Source organism: Rattus norvegicus, chromosome Y, assembly GCF_021556685.1.
Source record: "Rattus norvegicus strain SHRSP/BbbUtx chromosome Y, alternate assembly SHRSP_T2T, whole genome shotgun sequence".
NCBI lineage: Eukaryota > Metazoa > Chordata > Mammalia > Rodentia > Muridae > Rattus > Rattus norvegicus.
The window spans coordinates 810,343-828,748 of NC_141555.1; the positions used below are offsets into that span (position 1 = coordinate 810,343).

The 18,406-nt window shown below is 39.0% G+C and overlaps 1 protein-coding gene across 2 annotated transcripts in view; it reads left to right on the plus strand.

Annotated features, from left to right (window-relative positions):
- Kdm5d (lysine demethylase 5D) overlaps positions 1-18,406 on the plus strand; it is an 83,280-nt gene that overhangs the window by 47,680 nt on the left and 17,194 nt on the right. For both annotated transcript variants that reach the window (NM_001446699.1, NM_001419852.1), the window contains 2 exon segments: positions 8,659-8,840; positions 8,928-9,090. In NM_001446699.1, coding sequence (NP_001433628.1) covers positions 8,659-8,840; positions 8,928-9,090 — 345 coding nt within the window.

Consider the following 18,406-nt stretch of genomic DNA (forward strand, 5'->3'; position numbering starts at 1 on the left):
TCTGTCTTTGGTGAGGTGTGTTTCTTGGATGCATCAAAAATATGGATCTGGTTTTCTAACTTGCTCTCTTTTTTTAGTCTGTGTCTAAAGGAACTGAAAAATTTAAATCATTGATATTGATAATTATCAATGAATAGAGTTTAATAATTTCTGGGGTTTTGTTAAGGTTCCCCCCGCCCCGGATTTGTTCTGAGATGATTTATTCCTTTTGACCTTTTTGATGTTAACATCTTCCAACTGAAGTTCTCCTTCATGTATCCTATGCAGAGTTAGCTTGGTAGATAGGAATAGGTAGGATAGGAGTTAAAGTTAGTTTTATTGTTGAATGGTTTCTTTCACCATCTGTTGTCATTGATAGTTTTGCTAGACTTTGGGTTCTTCTATTCCCTTGCTTTTAGATTTTCCATTGAGAAATCCAGGGTCATTGTTATTATTATTTATTGTTATAGTTGTTATTGTTATTATTTATTGAGTTATATTTACTTTACATACTGATTGCAGCTTTTCTTTCCTTCTCTCCTCCTAGTACCTCCTTCTCACCTTCCTCATTACCCATCCATTCCTCCTTCCCTTCTCAGAAAAGGGAAGACCTCCCGTGGGTATGAGCCAGCCAGGGCATATTAAGTTGTGGTAGGACTAAATAGATCTTCCTTTTCCTATTGTGGTTAGCCAAAGCAGCTCAGGTAGGGGAAAGGGATCCAAAAGCAGACAGCCCCTGCTACTGCCATTAGAGTTCTAACATAAATACCAACATGTACAAGTGTTACATATATGTTGGGGGCCTAGGTCCATCCCATCATGCTGTCTGGATGGCAGTTCAGTTACTATGAGCTCATACGGGACCATAGTGGTTAGTTGATTCTATATGTTTTCTTATGATATCCTTCTGGCTCTATCAATCCTTGCTCCACCTCTTCTACAGGATTTCCTCAAGTTCCACTTAATATTTTGTTGTGGGTCTCTACATTAGTTTCTGTTGCCTGTAATTTTAAAAAACATGCTATGCTACTACTGCCTTTGCCTGGGAGTTGCAGCCATGCTCTGTGTCCTTCCGTTGCCCTTTGTTCTTCATGGAACAAAGTTTTATTACTTTAGAATTTGCCTGCTAGCAGCACAATTGCTGGACTCAAATAATTACTGCTGACCTCCTTGGCCAACTGCCACTAGTGGTGTCTGCTGGTTTTAGCTGCTCCAAGATCTTACATAATTGTTGCATGCTTCCCATTCCAAAGAATGACCAAAAAAAGCCCCTTCTCTTTCCATGTGTCTTCCTTTTCCCCCTGGGACCTGGAAGTCCCACTTGTCCCAAGCAATTGACTCCCAGCCTCCTTTATTGACCGAATCAAGAAATAATTAGGGAACCAGAACTTAGCATCAGCATCTCTCCCTACAACTCACCTTTTCTGTCAAAAACAAAAACGAACAAACAAAACCCTCTTTTTCCAGATATAAATTGAACAAAACCATAACAGTTAAGTAAATTACACAGTAGGAGGTACAAATGACATCCAATCCTTCAATTTGTCAATTAGACAAAGTACTCTACCAATTCCTAACCGAAAGATTTATGATTCTATCCTAAATTATGTTTAGATATTTAATCCAGGATTGCCACCTGAAAACCAGTTCATGTCTCTCTCAATGTTAAATAACTTGAGTTTGATATTGACACTAAAACTAGTCCTTAACCCCTTCAGAAATCTGAGTATGACTTAAGTATTGCCTGAAAATAGAGCAAGCACAAAACATAGTTTGCACAACAATCACTTTGTAGAGACAGTTGACTTTCAGGACAGGCTCTCCCTCCCATCCTCCATCCCCCAATTTTTCAAAACCTAGGAGCATCTGTCTTCAGCCTTCTGGCCAAGGATCATTTTTCTGACAGACTTATAAAGCAGAATTATTTGAACCATTGACAGCATCTGCTGTCACCTGAGTTTTTTTGTTTTTTTTTTTTTGTTGTTGTTGTTGTTTTCTTTTTTCTTTTTTCTTTTTTTTTTTTTTTTTTTTTGGAGCTGGGGATCGAACCCAGGGCCTTGCGCTTGCTAGGCAAGTGCTCTACCGCTGAGCTAAATCCCCAACCCCGTCACCTGAGTTTTTTATCTTAGCCATTCTGACTGGTGTGAGGTGGAATCTCAGGATTGTTTTGACTTGCATTTCCCTGATGACTAAAGATGTTGAACATTTCTTTTGGTTCTTCTCAGCCATTTGATATGGCCATTCGATATTCATAGCCTCAGCTATGAATTCTTTGTTTAGCTCTGTGCCCCATTTTTTTCTTTTTTCTTTTTGTCGGAGCAGGGGACCGAACCCAGGGCCTTGGGCTTGCTAGGCAAGCGCTCTACCACTGAGCTAAATCCCCAACCCCTCTGTACCCCATTCTTAATAGGGTTATTTGGCTCTCTGGAGTCTAACTTCTTCTGTGCTTTGTATATTTTGCATATTAGCCCTTTATAGGATATAGGGATTGGTGAAGATCTTTTCCCAATCTGTTGGTTGCCCTTTTGTCCTAATGACAGTGTCCTTTGCCTTACAGAAGCTTTACAGTTTTATGAGGTCCAATTTGTCAGTTCTTGATCTTGATCTTAGGTGTTTTGTTCAGGAAATTTTTCCTACTGCCCATGTGTTCGAGACTTTTTCTTCTATTAGTTTGAGTGTATCTGGTTAGATGTGGAGGTCCTTGATCCACTTGGACTCAAGCTTTGCACAGGGTGATAAGAATGGATCAATTAGCATTCCTCTACATGTTGACCTCCCGTTGAACCAGCACCATTTGTTGAAAATTCTATCTTTTTTCCACTGTATGATTGTCAAAGATCAAGTGACCATAGGTGTGTGGGTTCATTTCTGGGTCTTCATTTCTATTCCACTGATCTATCTGTCTGTCTCTGTACCAGTAACATACAGTTTTTGTCACTATTGCTCTGTAATACTGCTTGAGGTCAGGGATGGTGCTTCTCTAAGAAGTTCTTTTATTGTTGAGGATAGTTTTTGGTTTTTGTTATTCCAAATGAATTTGCAAATTGCTCTTTCTAACTCTATAAAGAATTGAATAAGAATTTTGATGGGAATTGCATTGAAACTGTAGATTGCATTTGGCAAAATGGCCATTTTTACTATATTAATCCTGCTAATCCATGAGCGTGGGAGGTCTTTTCATCTTCTGAGATCAACTTCAATTTCTTTCTTCAGAGAATTGAAGTTCTTGTCATACAGCTCTTTCACTTGCTTCGTTAGTCACACCAAGATATTTTATATTATTTGTGATTGTTGTGAAGGGTGTCATTTTCCTAATTTCTTTCTCAGTCAGGTGGGAGGTCTTTGAGACCAGCTCTTCTGCTAGTAGGCAAATTGCAAGTAGTAAAGCTGTCTGAGTGTTTTTCATCCTTGGAGTAGAGTTAGGTATAGAGAGATGCTGAGTCAATTCTGGCAGCTTAACTCAGCCAAGTGGAGGAACAAAAGGGAACCTGGAGGGGTCAGAGCACTGGCAAGAGCTCCAGGGTCATAGCTCCTGAGAAAGGCAGTATCATGATTTAAAACTACCCACAACAAGTTTCCATTGGTTACCGGGCAAAGCCTCTTTGGCAACAGTTATGCTTGGCTCCATTCTGCAAGAATAGTAGGATATCATCTTTTTTTTTTTCTTTATTTTATTAACTTGAGTATTTCTTATTTACATTTCGAATGTTACTCCCTTTCCTGGTTTCCGGGCAAACATCCCCCTAATCCCTCCAACTCCCCTTCTATATGGGTGTTCCCATCCCCATCCTCCCCCCATTGCCGCCCTCCCCCCAACAATCATGTTCACTGGGGGTTCAGTCTTAGCAGGACCCAGGGCTTCCCCTTCCACTGGTGCTCTTACTAGGATATTCATTGCTACCTATGAGGTCAGAGTCCAGGGTCAGTCCATGTATAGTCTTTGGGTAGTGGCTTAGTCCCTGGAAGCTCTGGTTGCTTGGCATTGTTGTACATATGGGGTCTCGAGCCCCTTCGAGCTCTTCCAGTCCTTTCTCTGTTTCCTTCAACCGGGGTCCCATTCTCAGTTCAGTGGTTTGCTGCTGGCATTCGCCTCTGTATTTGCTGTACTCTGGCTGTGTCTCTCAGGAGAGATCTACATCCCGCTCCTGTCGGTCTGCACTTCTTTGCTTCATCCATCTTGTCTAATTGGGTGGCTGTATATGTATGGGCCACATGTGGGGCAGGCTCTGAATGGGTGTTCCTTCAGTCTCTGTTTTAATCTTTGCCTCTCTCTTCCCTGCCAAGGGTATTCTTGTTCCCCTTTTAAATAAGGAGTGAAGCATTCACATTTTGATCATCAGTCTTGAGTTTCCTGTGTTCTATGCATCTAGGGTAATTCGAGCATTTGGGCTAACGGCCACTTATCAATGAGTGCATACCATGTGTGTTTTTCTGTGATTGGGTTACCTCACTCAGGATGATATTTTCCAGTTCCAACCATTTGCCTATGAATTTCATAAAGTCATTGTTTTTGATAGCTGAGTAATATTCCATTGTGTAGATGTACCACATTTTCTGTATCCATTCCTCTGTTGAAGGGCATCTGGGTTCTTTCCAGCTTCTGGCTATTATAAATAAGACTGCTATGAACATAGTGCAGCATGTGTCTTTGTTGTATGTTGGGGAATCTTTTGAGTATATCCCCGAGAGAGGCATAGCTGGATCCTTGGGTAGTTCAATGTCCAATTTTCTGAGGAACCCCCAGACTGATTTCCAGAATGGTTGTACCAGTCTGCAATCCCACCAACAATGGAGGAGTGTTCCTCTTTCTCCACATCCTCGCCAGCATTTGCTGTCACCTGAGTTTTTGATCTTAGCCATTCTCACTGGTGAGAGGGGAAATCTCAGGGTTGTTTTGATTTGCATTTCCCTGATGACTAAAGATGTTGAACATTTCTTTAGGTGTTTCTCAGCCATTCAGCATTCCTCAGCTGTGAATTCTTTGTTTAGCTCTGAACCCCATTTCTTAATAGGGTCATTTGTCTCCCTGCGGTCTAACTTCGTGAGTTCTTTGTATATTTTGGATATGAGCCCTCTATCTGTTGTAAGATTGATAAAGATCTTTTCCCAATCTGTTGGTTGCCGTTTTGTCCTAACCACCGTGTCCTTTGCCTTACAGAAGCTTTGCAGTTTTATGAGATCCCATTTGTCGATTCTTAATCTTAGAGCATAAGCCATTGGTGTTTTGTTCATGAAATTTTTCCCCAGTGCCCATGTGTTTGAGATGCTTCCCCACTTTTTCTTCTATTAGTTTGAGTGTATCTAGTTTGATGTGGAGGTCCTTGATCCACTTGGACTTAAGCTTTGTACAGGGTGATAAGCATGGATCGATCTGCATTCTTCTACATGTTGACCTCCAGTTGAACCAGCACCATTTGCTGAAAATGCTATCTTTTTTCCATTGGATGGTTTTGGCTCCTAGGTCAAAAATCAAGTGCCCTTAGGTGTGTGGGTTCATTTCTGGGTCTTCAATTCTAGTCCATTGGTCTATGTGTCTGTCTCTGTACAAATAGCATGCAGTTTTTATCACTATTGTTCTGTAATACTGCCTGAGTTCAGGGATAGTGATTCCCCCTGAAGTCCTTTTATTGTTGAGGATAGTTTTAGCTATCCTGGGTTTTTTGTTATTCCAAATGAATTTGCAAATTGTTCTGTCTAACTCTTTGAAGAATTGGATTGGTATTTTGATTTTGATTGCATTGAATCTGTAGATTCATTGCTTTTGGTAAAATGGACATTTTTACTATATTAATCCTGCCGATCCATGAGCATGGGAGATCTTTCCATCTTCTGAGGTCTTCTTCAATTTCTTTCTTCAGAGTCTTGAAGTTCTTTTTTTTTTAAGATTTATTTATTTTTTGTATACAATTACACACACAGATCCCATTACAGATGGTTGTGAGCCATCATGTGGTTGCTGGGATTTGAACTCAGGACCTCTGGAAGAACAGTCAGTGCTCTTAACCGCTGAGCCATCTCTCCAGCCCCCTTTGAAGTTCTTATTGAACAGATCTTTTACTTGGTTGGTTAAAGTCACACCAAGGTACTTTATATTATTTGGCACTATTATGAAGGGTGTCGTTTCCCTAATTTCTTTCTCGGCTTGTTTCTCTTTTGTGTAGAGAAAAGCTACTGATTTATTTAAGTTAATTTTATACCCAGCCACTTTGCTGAAGTTGTTTATCTGTAGTTCTCTGGTGGAACTTTTGGGATCACTTAAATATACTATCATATCATCTGCCAATAGTGATATTTTGACTTCTTCTTTTCCAATCTGTATCCCCTTGATCTCCTTTTGTTTTCTGATTGTTCTGGCTAGAACATCAAGAACTATATTGAATAAGTAGGGAGAGAGTGGAGGCAAGCTACACCCTCGAAAAAGCAAGAAACTAATCGTCTTGACAACAAAACAAAGAGAAGAAAAGCACACAAACATAACCTCACATCCAAATATGAATATAACAGGAAGCAATAATCACCATTCCTTAATATCTCTCAACATCAATGGTCTCAACTCCCCAATAAAAAGACATAGATTAACAAACTGGATACGCAATGAGGACCCCACATTCTGCTGCCTACAGGAAACACACCTCAGAGACAAAGACATACACTACCTCAGTGAAAGGCTGGAAAACAACTTTCCAAGCAAATGGTCGGAAGGAGCAAGCTGGAGTAGCCATTCTAATATCAAATAAAATCAATGCTCCAAATACCAGGGCACCTGCATACATAAAAGAAACCTTACTAAAGCTCAAAGCACACATTGCACCTCACACAATAATAGTAGGAGATTTCAACAGGCCACTCTCATCAATGGACAGGTCATGGAAACAGAAATTATCAGAGATGTCGACAGACTAAGAGAAGTCATGAACCTTCAAATGGACTTAACAGATATTTATAGAACATTCTATCCTAAAGCAAAATGATATACATTTTTCTCAGTTCCTCATGGTACTTTCTCCAAAATTGACCATATAATTGGCCAAAAACACGGGCCTCAACAGACACAGAAAGATAGAAATAATCCCATGCCTGCTATCAGACCACCACGGCCTAAAGCTGGTTTTCAATGACAATAAGGGAAGAACGCCCACATATCCATGGAAGCTGAACAATGCTCTACTCAATGATAACTTTGTCAAGTTAAAAATAAAGGAAAAAAATTAAAGACTTCTTAGAATTTAATGCCAAACTTATGGGACACAATGAAAGCTGTGCTAAGAGGAAAACTCATAGCTCTGAGTGCCTGCAGAAAGAAACAGGAAAGAGCATATGTCACCAGCTTGACAGCACACCTCAAAGCTCTAGAATAAAAAGAAGCAAATACACCCAGGAGGAGTAGAAGGCAGGAAATAATCAAACTCAGAGCTGAAATCAACCAAGTAGAAACAAAAAGGGCTGTACAAAGAATCAACAGAACCAACAAGATAAATCAACAAGAAAATCAACAAGATAAATAAACTCTTAGCCAGACTAATAAGAGGACACAGAGAGTGTGTCCAAATTAACAAAATCAGAAATGAAAAGGGAGACATAACTACAGATTCGGAGGAAATTCAAAAAATCATCAGATCTTATATTAAAAACCTATATTCAACAAAACTTGAAAATCTTCAGGAAATAGACAATTTCCTAGACAGATACCAGGTATCGAAGTTAAATCAGGAACAGATAAACCAGTTAAACAACCCCATAACTCCTAAGGAAATAGAAGCAGTCATTAAAGGTCTCCCAACCAAAAAGAGCCCAGGTCCAGACGGGTTTAGTGCAGAATTCTATCAGACATTCATAGAAGGCCTCATACCAATATTATCCAAACTATTCCACAAAATTGAAACAGATGGAGCCCTACCGAATTCCTTCTACGAAGCCACAATTACTCTTATACCTAAACCACACAAAGACACAACAAAGAAAGAGAACTTCAGACCAATTTCCCTTATGAATATCGACGCAAAAATACTCAATAAAATTCTGGCAAACCGAATCCTAGAGCACATCAAAACAATCATCCACCATGATCAAGTAGGCTTCATCCCAGGCATGCAGGGATGGTTTAATATTCGGAAAACCATCAACGTGATCCATTATATAAACAAACTGAAAGAACAGAACCACATGATCATTTCATTAGATGCTGAGAAAGCATTTGACAAAAATCAACACCCCTTCATGATAAATGTCCATTTCTAGTTTCAGGAATAGGCTCCCTCTTGTGGCTTAAGTCTTAGATTGGACCAATTATTGGTTGGTCCTTTCCTTAATTGCTGCTCCATCTTTTATTCCTGTTCATCTTATATTTATGTTGACTTTAAATTCAGTTAGAATATCTTACACAAAAAAGGCAAAAGGCAAATGAGACAAATAGTTTAATATTAACAATTAAAAAGAGTTCTTACTGGGCCATATAAACTTGTTCATTTACATTATGATTTTTAAAATAATTATATTTTTGTTTTGTAGAAAAGAAAAATTATACTCAGAAGTCATACATACACCTCCTAAGCAACTACAAATTATGGGGTGCATTATATTCTAAGAACATACTTATTTTTTCTTTGTAGATCTGGATCATTTTACCTTTCTTAGTCCAATCTTACTCCCTACCTATAAAGTAACTTTGTGACTCCACAGGAGTATGCTGCCAGTGGTTGGAATCTCAATGTGATGCCAGTTCTGGATCAGTCTGTTCTCTGCCACATCAATGCAGACATCTCAGGCATGAAAGTGCCTTGGTTATATGTGGGCATGGTGTTTTCAGCATTTTGTTGGCATATTGAGGATCACTGGAGTTACTCCATTAACTACCTGCACTGGTGAGTAAGACACAATATTTTGAATATATGAAGATACCTTCTATATACAATAATGCATCTAAACTTTGTATCTCTTCTCTCTGGCAGGGGTGAACCAAAGACCTGGTATGGAGTACCTTCTCTAGCAGCAGAACACTTGGAGGATGTTATGAAGACACTTACACCCGAGTTGTTTGACAGCCAGCCTGACCTCCTACACCAACTTGTCACTTTGATGAATCCCAACACTCTCATGTCACATGGAGTGCCAGTGAGTACCTGGAAATGAGGCTCGAGGGGAAAATGTTCCTTTTTCAGAACACACACACACACACACACACACACACACACACACACACACACACACACACACAGAGGAATTGTCATTCTGGGTATTGGCAGACCATCACATATGTAGCTTTCTTACAATGCTTCTTTCAAATAGAGAAATAAAAAAGAGAAATAGGATTGTGTAACAGCATAAAACAATCTTAAAAACCTTGTCTAGAGCCAGGCTTGTATTAACATTGCCGAGCATAAATTCTTTTATTATTATTATTTTTTTTATTTTTACACTCCAGTATTTATTCCTCTCCCAGTCTACCCTCCAACCACTTTACATCCCATACATCCTTTCTGTCCCTCCTTTCCTCCCACTCCCGAAGACCCTCATCCCAACTTCCATCCCCACAAGGATGTCCCCACCCTACCCCACCAGACCTCTAAACTTGCTGGGGCCTCCAGTCTCTTGAGGGTTAGGTGCCTCATCTTTGTCTGAACCCAGGCCCACAAGTCCTCTGCTGTATACGTGTTGGAGACCTCATGAAAGCTGGTGTATGCTGCCTGGTTGGTGATCCAGTGTCTAAGACATCACAGGGGTCCAGGTTAATTGAGACTGCTGGTCCTCCTACATGGTGGCCCTCCTCCTCAGCTTCCTCCAGCTTTTCCCTAATTCAGCCAGAGGGGTCAGCAGCTTCTGTTCATTGGTTGGGTGCACATATCTGTATCTGACTCTTTCAGCTGCTTGTTGAGTACTTTGGAGAGCAGTCATGGTAGGTCTCTTTTTGTGAATGCCCCATAGCTTCAGTAATGGTGTCACGTCTTGGGGCCTCCCCTTGACGTGGATCCCACTTTGGGATCCTGTCACTGAACCTCCTTTCCCTCAGGCTCTTCTCCATTTCCATCCCTGCATTTCTTTCAGACAGGAAGTATTATGGGTCAGAACTTTGGCTGTGGGATGGCAACCCCATCCCCTCACTTGATGACCCGTCTTTCTGATGGAGGTAGGTTCCAAAAGTTCCCTCTCCCCACTGTACAATCTTTCATCTAGGATACACCCTTTGAGTTCTGAAAGTTTCTCACTTTCCCAGGTCTCTGATATATTCTAGAGGATCTTCCCAAACTTCTTCCTCCCAAGATTGCCTGTTTCCATTCTTTCTGCTGGCCCTCAGGGCCTCAGTTCTTATCCCCCACATAATACCAAATCATGTTCCCGTCTCCCCCAGCCCCATTCCCTTCCCACTCCTGTTTCTCCCTCCCTCCTTCCTCCCTTGTGGTTGCTTTCGTCTCCCTCCCAAGTGGGATCAAGGCCTCCTCACTTGGGCCCTTCAAATTGTTGACTCTTTTGAGTTCTGTGGAATGTGTCTTGGGTATTCTGTACTTTTTTTTCTGGCTAATATCCACTTATTAGTGAGAACATACTGTGCATGTCCTTTTTTGATTTGAGTTAGCTTACTTAGAATGATATTTTCTAGTTGCCTGCAAAACTGAGGATATCCATGTTCTTAATAGCCCATTTATAAATGAACCACATTTTCTGTAACCATTCTGTTGTGGGTCACCTGGGTTGTTTCCAGCTTCTGCCTATCACAAACAAGGCTGCTATGAACATAGTGGAAGATGTGCCCCTGTTGCATGGTCTGGCATCTTTGGTGTATATTCCCAAGAGTGGTATTTCTGGGTCTATAGGTAGGTCTATTTTCAATTTTCTGGGGAAACTCTTAAAATGATTTCCAGAGTGGTTGTACCAATTTGCAATGCTACCAGCAATGGAGGAGTGTTCCTCTTTCTCCACATCCTCACTAACATGTGTTGTCACGTGACATTCTGACTGCTGTGAAGTAAAATCTCAGGGTCATTTGATTTGAATTTCCCTGAGAACTAAGGACTTTGAACATTTCTTTAAGTCTTTCTCAGGTATATAATATTCTTCTCTTTGTAACTAACTGTTTAGTTCTACACCCAAGTTTTTTTTTCTCCCTCTTTATTAAATTAGGTATTTCTTATTTACATTTCAATTGTTATTACCTTTCCCAGTTTCCAGGCCAACATCCCCCTAGCCCCTCCCCTTCCCCTTCGATATGGGTGTTCCCCTCCCCACTCTCCCCCCATTACCACCCTCCCCCCAACAATCACGTTTACTGGTGGGTTCAGTCTTAGCAGGATAGGGCTTCCCCTTCCACTGGTGACTTACTAGGCGATTCATTGCTACCTATGAGGTTGGAGCCCAGGGTCAGTCCATGTATAGTCTTTTGGTAGTGGCTTAGTCCCTGGAAGCTCTGGTTGCTTGGCATTGTTGTTCATATGGGGTCTCGAGCCCCTTCAAGCTCTTCCAGTTCTTTCTCTGATTCCTACAACGGGGGTCCCATTCTCAGTTCAGTGGTTTGCTGCTGGCATTCGCCTCTGTATTTGCTGTATTCTGGCTGTGTCTCTCAGGAGAGATCTACATCCGACTCCTGTCGGCCTGCACTTTTCTTCATCCATCTTGTCTAGTTTGGTGGCTGTATATGTATGGGCCACATGTGGGGCAGGCTCTGAATGGGTGTTCCTTCTGTGTCTGTTTTAATCTTTGCCTCTCTCTTCCCTGCCAAGGGTATTCTTGTTCCCCTTTTAAATAAGGAGTGAAGCATTCATATTTTGGTCATCCTTCTTGAGTTTCACGTGTTCTGTGCATCTAGGGTAATTCAAGCATTTGGGCTAACGGCCACTTATCAATGAGTGCATACCATGTGTGTTTTTCTGTGATTGGGTTACCTCACTCAGGATGATATTTTCCAGTTCCAACCATTTGCCTATGAATTTCATAAAGTCATTGTTTTTGATAGCTGAGTAATATTCCATTGTGTAGATGTACCACATTTTCTATATCCATTCCTCTGTTGAAGGGCATCTGGGTTCTTTCCAGCTTCTGGCTATTATAAATAAGACTGCTATGAACATAGTGGAGCACGTGTCTTTGTTATATGTTGGGGCATCTTTTGAGTATATGCCCAAGAGAGGTATAGCTGAGTCCTCAGGTAGTTCAATGTCCAATTTTCTGAGGAACCTCCAGACTGATTTCCAGAATGGTTGTACCAGTCTGCAATCCCACCAACAATGGAGGAGTGTTCCTCTTTCTCCACATCCTCGCCAGCATCTGCTGTCACCTGAGTTTTTGATCTTAGCTATTCTGACTGGTGTGAGGTGGAATCTCAGGGTTGTTTTGATTTGCATTTCCCTTATGACTAAAGATGTTGAACATTTCTTTAGGTGTTTCTCAGCCATTCGGCATTCCTCAGCTGTGAATTCTTTGTTTAGCTCGGAACCCCATTTCTTAATAGGGTCATTTGTCTCCCTGCGGTCTAACTTCGTGAGTTCTTTGTATATTTTGGATATGAGCCCTCTCTCTGTTGTAGAATTGGTAAAGATCTTTTCCCAATTTGTTGGTTGTCATTTTGTACTAAAACAGTGTCCTTTGCCTTACAGAAGCTTTGTAGTTTAATGAGAACCCATTTGTCGATTCTTAATCTTAGAGCATAAGCCATTGGCGTTTTGTTCAGGAAGTTTTCTCCAGTGCCCATGTGTTCAAGATGCTTCCCCACTTTTTTTCTATTAGTTTGAGTGTATCTGGTTTGATGTGGAGGTCCTTGATCCACTTGGACTTAAGCTTTGTACAGGGTGATAAGCATGGATTGATCTGCATTCTTGCTGACCTCCAGTTGAACCAGCATCATTTGCTGAAAATGCTATCTTTTTTCCATTGGATGGTTTTTGCTCCTTTGTCAAAAATAATGTGACCATAGGTGTAAGGGTTCATTTCTGGGTCAATTTTATTCAACTGGTCTCTGTGCCTGTCTTTGTACCAATACCAGTTTTTATCACTATTGTTCTGTAATACTGCTTGAGTTCAGGAATACCGATTCCCCCTGAAGTCCTTTTATTGTTGAGGATAGTTATTTCATATTCCAGATGAATTTGGAAATTGTTCTGCCCAACTCTCTGAAGAATTGGATTGGTATTTTCATGGGGATTGCATTGAATCTATACATCGCTTTTGGTATAATGGCCATTTTTACTATATTAATCCTTCCAATTCATGAACATGGGAGAAATTTCCATTTTCTGAGCTCTTCTTCAATTTCTTTCTTCAGAGGCTTGAAGTTCTTATCATACAGATCTTTCACTTGCTTGGTTAAAGTCATACTGAGGTATTTTATATTATTTGGGACCATTATGAAGGGTGTCGTTTCCCTGTTTTCTTTCTTGGTTTGGTTCTCTTTTGTGTAGAGGAAGGCTACTGATTTATTTGAGTTCATTTTAAACCCAGCCACTTTGCTGAAGGTGTTTATCAGGTTTAGTAGTTCTCTGGTGGAACTTTTGAGATCACTTACATATACTATCATATCAAATATTGATATTTTGACTTCTTCCTTCCCAATCTGTATTCCTTTGATCTCCTTTTATTGTCTGATTGCTCTGACTAGGACTTCGAAAACTATATTGAATAAGTAGGAAGAGAGTGGGCAGATTTTTCTAGTCCCTGATTTTAGTGGGATTGCTTCAAGTTTCTCTCCATTTAGTTTAATGTTAGCAACTGGTTTGCTGTATATGGCTTTTACTATGTTTAGGTATGGGCCTTGAATTCCTACTCTTTCCAGGACTTTTATCATGAAGGGGTGTTGAATTTTGTCCAATGCTTTCTCAGCATCTAATGAAATGATCATGTAGTTTTTATCCTTCAGTTTGTTTATATAGTGGGTTATGTTGATGGTTTTCTGTATATTAAGCCATCCCTGCATGCCTGGAATGAAGCCTACTTGATCATGATGGATGATTGTTTTAATGTGCTCTTGGATTCGGTTTGCAAGAATTTTATTGAGGATTTTTGCATCGATATCATAAGGGAAATTGGTCTGAAGTTCTCTTTCTTTGTTGGGTCTTTGTGTGGTTTAGGTATAAGAGTAATTGTGGCTTCATAGAAGTAGTGCTCCATCTGTTTCAATATTGTGGAATAATTTAGTTAATATTGGTATGAGGTCTTCTATGAATGTCTGATAAAATTCTGCACTGAACCCATCTGGACCAGGGCTCTTTTTGGTTGGGAGACCTTTAATGACTGCTTCTATTTCCTTAGGAGTTATGGGGTTGTTTAACTGGTTTATCTGTTCCTGATTTAACTTCGGTATCTGGTATCTGTCTAGGAAATTGTCCATTTCCAGCATATTTTCAAGTTTTGTTGAATATAGGCTTTTGTAGTAGGATCTGGTGATTTTTTGAATTTCCTCTGATTCTGTAGATATGTTTCCCTTTTCATTTCTGATCTTGTTAATTTGGACACATTCTCTGTGTCCTCTTATTAGTCTGGCTAAGAGTTTATTTATCTTGTTGATTTTCTCAAAGAACCAGCTTTTGGTTCTGTTGATTCTTTGTATAGCCCTTTTTGTTTCTACTTGGTTGATTTCAGCTCTGAGTTTGATTATTTCCTGCCTTTAACTCCTCCTGAGTGTATTTGCTTCTTTTTATTCTAGAGCTTTGAGGTGTGCTGTCAAGCTGGTGACATATGCTCTTTCCTGTTTCTTTCTGCAGGCACTCAGAGCTATGAGTTTTCTTCTTAGCACAGCTTTCATTGTGTCCCATAAGTTTGGCATTAAATTCTAAGAAGTCTTTAATTTTTTTCCTTTATTTTTAACTTGACAAAGTTATCATTGAGTAGAGCATTGTTCAGCTTCCATGGATATGTGGGCGTTCTTCCCTTATTGTCATTGAAGACCAGCTTTAGGCCGTGGTGGTCTGATAGCAGGCATGGGCTTATTCCTACCTTTTTGTGTCTGTTGAGGCCCGTGTTTTTGACCAATTATATGGTCAATTTTGGAGAAAGTACCATGAGGAACTGAGAAAAATGTATATCATTTTGCTTTAGGATAGAATGTTCTATAAATATCTGTTAAGTCCATTTGGTTCATGACTTCTCTTAGTCTGTCGACATCTCTGTTTAATTTCTGTTTCCATGACCTGTCCATTGATGAGAGTGGCCTGTTGAAATCTCCTACTATTATTGTGTGAGGTGCAATGTGTGCTTTGAGCTTTAGTAAGGTTTCTTTTATGTATGCAGGTGCCCTGGTATTTGGAGCATAGATATTTAGGATTGAGAGTTCATCTTGGTGGATTTTTCCTTTGATGAATATGAAGTGTCCTTCCTTATCTTTTTTGATGACTTTTATTTGAAAATTGATTTTTATTTGATATTAGAATGGCTACTCCAGCTTGCTTCTTCCGACCATTTGCTTGGAAAGTTGTTTTCCAGCCTTTCACTGAGGTAGTGTATGTCTTTGTCTCTGAGGTGTGTTTCCTGTAGGCAGCAGAATGCGGGGTCCTCATTGCATATCCAGTTTGTTAATCTATGTCTTTTTATTGGGGAGTTGAGACCATTGATGTTGAGAGATATTAAGGAATGGTGATTATTGCTTCCTGTTATATTCATATTTGGATGTGAGGTTATGTTTGTGTGCTTTTCTTCTCTTTGTTTTGTTGTCAAGACAATTAGTTTCTTGCTTTTTCTAGGGTGTAGCTTGCCTCCTTGTGTTGGGCTTTACCATTTTTTATCCTTTGTAGTGCTGGATTTGTAGGAAGATACTGTGTAAATTTGGTTTTGTCATGGAATATCTTGGTTTCTCCATCTATGTTAATTGAGAGTTTTGCAGGATACAGTAACCTGGGCTGGCATTTGTGTTCTCTTAGGGTCTGTATGACATCTATCCAGGATCTTCTGGCTTTCATAGTCTCTGGTGAGAAGTCTGGTGTAATTCTGATAGGTCTGCCTTTGAATGTCACTTGACCTTTTTCCCTTACTGCTTTTAATATTCTTTCTTTGTCTTGTGTTTTTGGTTTTTTGACTATTATGTGTGGGAGGAATTCCTTTTCTGGTGCAATCTATTTGGAGTTCTGTAGACTTCTTGTTCATGGACATCTTTCTTTAGGTTAGGGAAGTTTTTTTTATAATTTTGTTGAAAATATTTACTGGCCCTGTAAAGTTCAGAGTCTTTATTCTCTTCTATACCTATTTTCCTTATGTTTGGTTTTCTCATTATGTCCTAGATTTCTTGGATATCTTGGGTCATGAGCTTTTTATATTTTCTTTGACCGTTCTGTCATTGTTTTCTATGGGATTCTCTCTTCTATCTCTTGTATTCTGTTGGTGCTTTTGTCTATGACTTCTGATATCTTTCCTAGGTTTTCCATCTCCAGGGCTCTTTCCCTTTGGATTTTTTTTTATTGTTTCTATTTTTATTTTTAGATCCTGAATGGTTTTGTTCAATTCCTTCACCTCTTTGGTTGTGTTTTCCTGTCATTCTTTAATGGATTTTTGTGTTTCCTCTTTAAGGGCTTCTACTTGCTCACCTGTGTTGTTCTGTATTTCTTTAAGGGGGTTATTTATGACCTTCTTAAAGTCCTCTATCCTCATCATGAGATGTAGTTTTAAATCCAAAACTTGCTTTTCTGCTGTTTTCAGATACCCAGTATTTGCTTTGGTGGGAGAACTGGGTTCTGATAATGTTGCTTGGGTTTTTGTGCCTGTCTTTTGCTGGTGGCTATCTCTGATGTTAGTTGTTCTTGCTGTCTCTGACTGAAACTTGCGTCTACTGTGGGCCAGTGAGCCTGTGATCTTAGGAGTAAGAGGGCTTCTTGGAGACCAGCTTTCTTTAGGGTAGGTTTTGGGTCTGAAGAGCTGTGCAACAGCCCCATTTCTAGGTGTAAATGGAGCTATTTTTTTTCTCTATATATAAACTCTTAGTTTCCTTATTTGTGCAAAATGAACTTGGAACTTCTAATGTTGGAACTTCTAAAGTTGGAACTTCTAACTTAAATGTTATAGTCAAACTTTATCAATTTTCTAATTCTATAGAGTAATATTTTATTATGTCTTTTTCTTTAACTTTATCATTTAATGTATCAACCATTCCATCAGAACCTGTTGATCCTTGTTTACTCTGACAGGTTTTATTTTTTCTGATAGTACTAAAGTCGTCTGCCTTTATTTTATCATTAGTCTTATAAAGTACTTGTGACTACTTTGTATTAAAGAATGCTAGTTATATTTAAATCTATGTTTTGGTCTTTTTGTCTTTTTTTTTTTTTTTTGAGAAAGTGATCCTACTAAGGAAAATATTGATAAATAAACACTGGATTAGGTATACAAGTATAACCACTCTCCTTCCACAAGAACACCAGCAAAAAGATTCTTGATGAAGTCAGGCATTGTGACATATGTTTATGATTCTAACTTTCAGGACTCTAAAGAACACAATCTAAAGACACTATATCATATACAAAAATTATGAAGCAAGAAATCCCAAAAAACAAAAAATTTAAAATTAATAAAATTATTTAAAAAATGAAAGACAAAACAGCAATTGTCTATAAGTGAAATATTCATTCTAGTCAAGAACTTGTTTGAGTAAGAGGAATTAGCAACTGTCTTTGTAATAAGTTGGTCAAAGGAGCAAAGGTATAGAATAAACAAAAGTACCCAATACCTAGAAAACTAAGGTTGCCATCAGTATAACAATACATATGGAAAAGGAGGGAGGGAGAGAGGATATTTTAGGAAATAATAAAAACAATTTTCTAAAAGTAAATATTCAAGAAGGACAAATACTGCAAGCTAGAAACAGCAGATGGTACTGTACAGATTTTTAGTCTATGAATTCACTGTCTACCTAGTTTTTAAAAACATATTCTTAAAGTAGGTGATTTATTATGGATAACTAACTTCTCTTGGTGTAAATTCAATAGTTAATTCTTATTAAATAATATCAGTACATCATTGCTTTTTGTGGATACATAATACTGATATTTTGTTTACACATTCCTAAGTTGATGAACTACTTAGCTGATTTACTTTTAGCTGTGGTGAAAGATTCTGCTGTCAACACTTGTTTACAAATATCTGTTCAAATCTTTGTTTTGAATTGTTTGTTGTATACTCAGGTATTACTCCATAATCCATGCACATTTCTCTTGAGAAACCAATGTACTACAGCAGCTTCATGACCATTTCACATTCCTGCTACATATGTATATATCCTAATGTTTGCATATCCACATGACATTTGTTTTCTGCTTTGAATGATGACCAAGACTTGAGTTCTCTGTATTTTTTCCACAGTTGTGAAAAATTGACTTCATAATTTGACTTTTATTTCACTAATATAAATATAATATTCAGCAATATATTTCACTTGTACAAAGCGTCTTCTCATTTGCTTGACAAACCTCATACAAATTTCTTTTCTTTTTATATGTCTTACTGAGTTTTGTTGATCTAGCAG